The sequence below is a fragment of the Pangasianodon hypophthalmus genome, chromosome 28 (genome assembly GCF_027358585.1).
Source record: "Pangasianodon hypophthalmus isolate fPanHyp1 chromosome 28, fPanHyp1.pri, whole genome shotgun sequence".
In the NCBI taxonomy this organism is placed as follows: domain Eukaryota; kingdom Metazoa; phylum Chordata; class Actinopteri; order Siluriformes; family Pangasiidae; genus Pangasianodon; species Pangasianodon hypophthalmus.
In genome coordinates this window covers 4,942,802-4,950,617 of record NC_069737.1, presented here as the reverse complement: position 1 = coordinate 4,950,617, position 7,816 = coordinate 4,942,802, and the positions used below count along the sequence as shown (strand labels likewise).

At 37.1% G+C, this 7,816-nt stretch overlaps 1 protein-coding gene across 1 annotated transcript; it reads left to right on the top strand.

Annotated features, from left to right (window-relative positions):
• The first annotated feature begins 5,290 nt into the window (after window positions 1-5,290).
• On the top strand, window positions 5,291-6,320 carry LOC113545770 (gamma-crystallin M2). The gene is made up of 3 exons (XM_026945351.3): window positions 5,291-5,362; window positions 5,437-5,682; window positions 5,772-6,320. Exons 1-3 carry the CDS (start codon window positions 5,348-5,350, stop codon window positions 6,045-6,047), a joined length of 537 nt encoding a protein of 178 aa, XP_026801152.3. The 5' UTR covers window positions 5,291-5,347; the 3' UTR covers window positions 6,048-6,320.
• The last annotated feature ends 1,496 nt before the right edge of the window (window positions 6,321-7,816 follow it).

Below are 7,816 nucleotides of genomic sequence, written 5' to 3'. Positions count from 1 at the left end.
ACTAGAAAGCAAGGAACTATGAATAGCAGCTCGATCCATTCCGAAGTGATAAAGACGTGGACACGCCCCTTGTAGCCATTTGTCGGGTCGTTGGTGGACACACCCTTTGTCGGGTCCTTCCAAACTGAAGTGATGAAAATCATTTTCAAAACAAAGATATTTGCTTCTGAGATTTGATACACTGCCTTTATGATGAAGCTCAAGTATGAAATATAGTAACATTACACTTAGTAAACATTACACTTAGTAAATTGTAACTAAAGGTGACATAAGGTTAGGTAGAAGCCCATAGCTAGTGCATTTCTATTTGTTTACATCTGTAAATTTGCAGAATCAGACTAAGTGGACTGTGACTGCTAAATGAAATTTTATTATTTCATTTCTAATTATAGTTCATTATTAAACTGTGATATTTATGCACTGAGTCGTAGTCAAAACTGCCATTGTCAAGTCCAAGGCAAGTCCAACACCAGGACTAGCCAAGATCAAGTCAAGAGAGAGTCTTATAGGGGTTGAGGCAAAGTCAAGATTGAATCCAAATGAAAGGGAATCCGAGTCAAGATTGATCTCATAATAATCTTTTACCCAACCAAGCCTTTACTTCAGTTTCACCTATGCCAGAATAACATTTGAAATTCTCCTGTCAAATCCAAGTCAATGCCAAAACTGTCTGTAGACCGGACTCAGCCTAGTTTACATAAGTGCCAGTGATAGTGTGACAACAAAACAGGTTTCAGCATTGAAAAGTGACATTATAGTGAGTTCCAAATGTTATTTTCAACCACTACAAAGTGAGACCCTCATGACAGAAACATAGAGCTTTCTGAGGCAGTCAGGAGTAAGTCACGATCACTTCAGAATGAAGTAACAGGAGTAACAGGATTGCAGATGAGCATAAGGAACTCATGACAAAGAAACACAACACAAAAAATAGTATAGCTTTGCAGTCCTAACAAGGCTTATTGTTTTATTTGGCAAACTGTAATTGGAAAAAGTAAGAGCCAGAGAGGGATTGAGGCAAACATGAAGAATTCATGACATTTCATAACTATTTCAGTACAAAGCTCATGTTTTAAAGTTCAATAAGATAAATGACAAACATACTACTACCTGCATCCTATTATAGTTGTAATTTAATCAGATTCTGTACTTAATGCTGAAAACCATATTCAACTCTAAGCATAGGATGCTATGATCTATTTCTAGACAGAGAAAGGTGCTTTGCATGATGACATTCTTGTGTAACACAAAACATATTCCACTCCGGATGCTGCTTCTGTAGAATCGTGTCCTAGCTTTCTCAAGTACACAGATGAGCATACCCTATACTATACTATTCTAAGGTTAAAAATAAAGGAAAGGATTAAAAAAGTGTACTTTATTTACTTTTAAGAGTTGTTCGATTGGAGAATATTTGGGGAAACTTGTTAGATTTTTTTCCATCCTTAGGGTATGTATTATGTAAGACAAAAGACAGCTATAAATCCCACAGCTGTCATGCTTTGCATTAAAAATAAAATGCTGTTTTGGACTGTTTTCTGATATTATGTAAGGCCTATTTCATCCTCTTGCACAGCATTCAAATAAAACTTTTGTTTGCTATCACGCTATTTTTATTCCTATCCAATATATTGCATGTTGTGCCTAAGTTTCTGGAGGCGGAGGCGGAGGTGGAGGCGGTCGGCGTTGTGCTGCTGTTTCGTGTGCATTATTTTTCCATTAAAGAAATAGAAGTTGATCCAAGACACAGGAGCTAACAGATGGAAAAGCTCTCTACTCAAGCCTTAAATACACAAACACACCAATTTAGTGATATTTACTGCTAAAAATCTCTGTGCACTACAATAAGCATACACACACACAGACACACACACCTTACTCCACTAAGCATGTTTTATCGATCTAAAAGGAAGGATAATAAATTTACACTGAGATCAGCTGTGATGTATTTGCAACTAGCAGTCACAGCTTGATCTTCTGACCTTACACACACTCACACACACACCCTTTATTGAATGCTGGCAGGAACAGGTTCTTCTCTAGCACTTCCTGAGGGAATGCAGTGATTATCTTTAAGTCTCTCTGTGTCGCTGACTGCTGCCTTTCATCCACTCTTAACACTTGTGTGTCTCCACATGAAGACAGATGAGTGTGTTAAAACGCACAGTCAGACCACCTCGAGGGGAAAAAGTGCCGCACGGGGAACAGCTTAACTCACTTAACACTCGACCTTGGTCATTATAGAGCTAGTGGAAAAACTGGTCTCACATCTGAGGAGCTTCCATCGAGACATTTTTTTTTGCTATGTCAGTATGCCCTGATATGGGTCCATAGAGAAGTAGTGATTAGACCACAGTGCTCTCACTGCTGAGGCCCGGGTTCGATATCTCTCCAGGGAAACACCCCCAGCCACTGGGGCTGTGTGCAACAGTGTGCTTTCAGTGCCGGTCCCAAGCCAGGATAAAAATTGGGGAGGGTTGCGTCAAGAAGGGCATCCGGCGTGAAAACTGTGCCAAATCAAATACGCGGGCCAGTGATTCGCTGTGGCAACCCCTAACGGGAGCAGCCGAAAGAAGAACGACAACAGTAAGCCCTGATACATACACACACTCAGAATGCACAGAGCTGATCATGATACCACTTATACACCAGTTTTTTGTCTTTCAGAGTCCATGAATGAATACTGAGGCTGATAAGCATGACTGTGTATCCACATACAGGTATACAAACAGTTGTTTTGGTGTTTCTGGAGTAGGTTGATGCCAATTTGTTGTCATCCATCTCACTCAAATTCGGCTTACGGGCTGCTCTGGGCTATTTACTGTCACTGGATTACACGGTGGATGACGGAAGGCCTACGAAAATGCTATCGATAGCCTGACAAAAAGAGTCAAGATTATGACTAAGCCCAAATATGCAGACATATGGGAATCTCTCCAGGTTTAAATAAATATGATGTAGAAAGTCTTGAATGTGAGGAGTTGACATATGGTTCTTCTGTATTTACGTTGTCATATTAATGCAATGGTGTGTAAACAATTCTCTGTAAGAACGATGAGGAATTCATAAAAATGAGAGGTACTGCTGGATTTTGTCACAAAAGCTACTATGATTTTGGACATAATGCCTATAATGTAGTATAATATAGTAAAACTTCCAAAATAGTGCACTTGTATAGTGCTTTTAACAGGAGACGTTGTCACAAAGCCGCTTTGCAGAAATATGCATGTAGATTTAAATCCCTAATAAGCAAGCCAGTGGAAAGAAAAGCCTCCTGAGATGAAGAGGAACCAGCAGGACAACAGATAGTGTCTGCAGGACAACAGATAGTGAGATTATAAATCTTTACAGAATACATGTGTAGAAAGGTACTAGGTGTGCTGATGTTCAGTATTGGCATATTGTGAGTAAGCGTTCTGGGATGAGCACAGGACAGTTTTAAGGGTTACAGCAGCAGCTCTTAGGTACAAATCTAACAGTATCCAGGTCAGATTATCCTCTGAAACAAGGGTGAGTCTTGGGCATAAACTGTTTTTGGGAAGTGGTATCCATGTGGGACCATCCACAGCAGCAGAAAATGAAGTGCAGGAAGTCCAAACAGAAGTTGAGCAAGGGGAAACAGCAGTAGAAGTGTGTCAGGATCAGGCACCATCATCACGTAAGGAACAGTTATGGATATACCATACATCATTCACATGTACCACCCTACTGCAATGCAGCAGTTCAGCCAAACGATGAATTGGTAAACCATCATGTTTCATTTTTCCTCTCAATTCACACTGCTTTCACTTATCACTATTACTGTTATACTACCAATTGAACAGAAGTGATTTAAACACGAACAAAGCTATTTCCTTTGAGCGAAACTGGTTCAACAAATTTGTGTTCAGTTTGGAAGAAGCTTTTTAATGTCTTTTTTATGAAATTGTGAATTCATGGGTAATAAACTCAGTTCTAACACAGTTCTCGAAAGAGCCTATAATATTGAACGCCATAACACACGTTGAGCCCAATAACTACTCAATTAATTATCATGTAAAGAGCTTTAGTATCATATAATCCTTGCTATAATTACTAGGAGTATATAGAATTATAGATTTAGTTTTATGGCATTATCATCAAATTTTATGTTGGTAACTATATGTGTAAGAAATATAATACAATAGCAATTCTGCATGTTGTGTAAATAAGTATACTACTGTACATCATGAGTAGAAACTCCATTTGAAATGCAGTCAATAGTTGTACTTACAAAATTAACTACATCTAAGCTGTGGAGGATGTATATAGCGTTGGTGTAAATACACCAACAATCTAATTTGGATTTCTATCCTCATCATTATATAACCAGCTTTACATTATACATTATATCTAAATTCTTAATCGAAAGACAGCCCAATCCCATGAACTGATTTAGAAATACTTTGAGGTATTTATCTCATAATAAAGACCTCAAAACATAGCAGAAGACATATGCCAAAGACAGGGCATATTGTGAGGGGAAAAAAGTTCCCGTATTGCAGTCTCTCGCATCATGCAGTGCTTATTTTATCCTCATGGAGAGAATGCTATGGTATGTCCAAATAAATGCTGAGACATCTTAGCCCTCAGCAGTCAACACCAAAAGTTTCAACAGTACCAATCCTGCTCACAAATAATATTAAAAGTTGTTGACGGTGTTTTTCTATGGAACTGAAAAATCTAGTTTTGAATCTGAAATGCTTGTCTTCTTCATTATAAATATGTGCTAATCAATTTTGTGCTAATAAAAAAGGGCTGTTATTAAGGATCCTTCGGTTTGGACTGTATCATGTAAGATGTTTGCTAACTGAAAGTTGTTAATAAATGGAAGTGCAGTCACAGCCATGCCTTTTAGTGAAACAGTAGCAGTGAACAAAGCTACATACTGCAGTCAGGGGTAAACAGCCTTTCTGTGCAATGCAAAAAAAAGTGCAACCTGCATGTCATTATCTCTTCATGGGTGTTTCAAAACTGCATGTAACTCAATAGTGTTAAAGCAAGGAAAAAAGCTCAGTACATTACTAGATTTTAAAATAAAATGCATATGTCTACAGCATGTAAAGACCAAAACTGTCACATGTACAGATCTATTGTGCTGAAAGTGGAAACCATTCTAAGGATTTCTGGAGGGCTTTTTCACCTGAAAATGTAATGAAAGCTCTTCAGCTCTCTATGGGCCTCTGTGCTGTGTTGCTTAGTCAAGAGGTTTTACAATAGGAGTCCCGTCCCATCCTTTAGTCCTGGTCAGGTATAAATGCAAAGGTTAAAGCAGGCAGGATGTCAGTTCACCAGTTGGAAGCAGCTTGAACAAACCAAACCAGTCATCATGACTATGGGCAAGGTAATCATTAAAGATTAAATCTTTCTTTTTAATTAATTTGGATTAACTCATTATGAAACTTATCACCCAAACAGGTTATCTTCTATGAGGACAGGAACTTCATGGGGCGCTCCTATGAGTGCACCGGTGATTTTTCCGATATGCACTCTTACATGAGCCGCTGCCACTCCTGCAGGGTGGAGAGCGGCTGCTGGATGGTCTACGACCGCACCAACTTCATGGGAAACCAGTATTTCATGAGGAGGGGCGAGTACGCTGACTACATGAACATGTGGGGCTGGGGCAACAACTGCATCAGGTCCTGCCGCATGATCCCCATGGTATGCTATTAGATGTAACATCCTTTTTAGGATACATATATCCCAGTAGGTGTTTTTGACCTAACATTGTTTTTCCTCTTCCCAAACAGTACAGAGGATCCTACAGAATGAGGGTCTATGAGAGGGACAACTTCATGGGTCAGATGATGGATGTGATGGATGACTGTGATTCCTTCAATGATCGCTACCACTGGTCCAATGGCTGCATGTCCTGCCATGTGATGGACGGCCACTGGCTCATGTATGAGCATCCCCACTACAGAGGCAGGATGTGGTACTTCAGGCCTGGAGAGTACAGGAACTTCAGGGACTACGGTGGCATGAGGTTCATGAGCATGAGGCGTATCATGGACTCCTGGTATTAAAAGCAAACTGAGCTAAAGTGTCAAACACAGTTTGAATAAATTCCAGCAAATCAGAGATTTGTATTATTTCTCTCCCACCATGAAGACAGGTTTTTTTTTTAACTTTTTTGTAAGAAATTACTTGGTGTTAGATCAGAAAATGGAATATAATTTGATAAGAAATGTCAACCTCATAAGAAAGCTAAAATGAAATGTAAACAATGTCAAAATTCTTTAAATGAAACTGAAAAATGTATCTCAAAACATTTAATAAAACCATTTGTTTTCAGTACATTTCTAAAATGAACTCCAGATGCTTCAACTAAATTATCTTTTGTCCTTTTGCACTACTGGTATTCAAGCAAGCAAACTTCACATTATTAGCCGCTCATCTTTGTATGATCACTCTCACTATGACAATGCTAATTTTCACTAGAATATCAATAGGATTTCAATATGAGGTTAACAACAAAGTTCAAGGTTCAAGGTTCTTTATTTGTCACATACATTACATACCTGTGATGTATTAATGTAGTGAAATGTTTTTCCTTAGTGCCTCGTCCCACAGTGCAACGGTGATACATAATAAAACAGAATATAATAAAAACCGAATATAATAAAAGCAGAATATAATGAATAAAATAGAAAAGAAGCTAACAGTAAAGTACCCAGTGGGTTGTCCATTCTTAACATGCTTAATAAGCTTTTGTCTTAGCTAGGTGTATGACATGTAAAACATTATCTGGCTAACTCAAATCATTCTACTTGAATATTCAACATCTTGTTCAAAACTTCCTTTAAATTAAAATGAAACTACATATAGATGGAACAAATTTGGCTTTCCAGTTTTCATTAAATTGTTCATTTAAAAGTCATTTCCTGAACTCAACAACATCTGCAGTCATTATCATTATTATTCATAGACTTTATAGACACATTTATAACATACACATAATTGAAAGCTAGTGAAATAAATGCAGCATCAGTATTGTATTCTTTTTTTCCAAACTGGCAGCAAATTCAGTTTGAGAAATCTTTAACATGTACATTAGACAACATTTATTATTGTTCACACATTAATAAGACAAGTAGATGAACTGATACATATGAAATACATTTTGTAAATATGCATTTATTTAAAAACTAGTTCGAATGTTAGGTTTGCCACACAAAGCTTCATATTTTTGCCCAATGTGTACTATGGTTAGAGCTCATTTGCCTGTATACTAAACTAACAAACAGAAATCGTATACAGAGTTAAGATCATGAATTAAAATCAACAAAAAGAATTCATAGCTAATTTTGTGATCATCAGCAAATGTTGAAAACTGGCTCAAGGTGGCGCAAATGTTATAAAGTAATTGAGGGACTTAAGACCCGAGTGTGTGCAGATTAAACTTTACTTACAGAATTTTAATCGAATTTTAGTGGCCGATTTGCTGTATGTATATTTTCTTTTTGCTATTAAAAAGATTTCACAAATTGTATTGCAGTATGTTGGAGTTCTATTTTTATTTTCTTAGGCATGATTTGAAAACTATATTTACAATTCTAATCCACTATTTGATTACACGGGAAGTTAATCTAAATTAAAAAAATTTCTATCTTTAAATATGCTGTTGTTATTTATTTTTTACTGTATCCAAGTACAGCGACTGTAAATTTACACAGACATGCACATCTTTCATAAAAATACAAGTTAACATTTTTTTTGCAATTATTGCTGTATTACTACAATAATCATTAAAAGGATGGTGAACTTTTAGTTTAAAATAACTACTGTAATATAA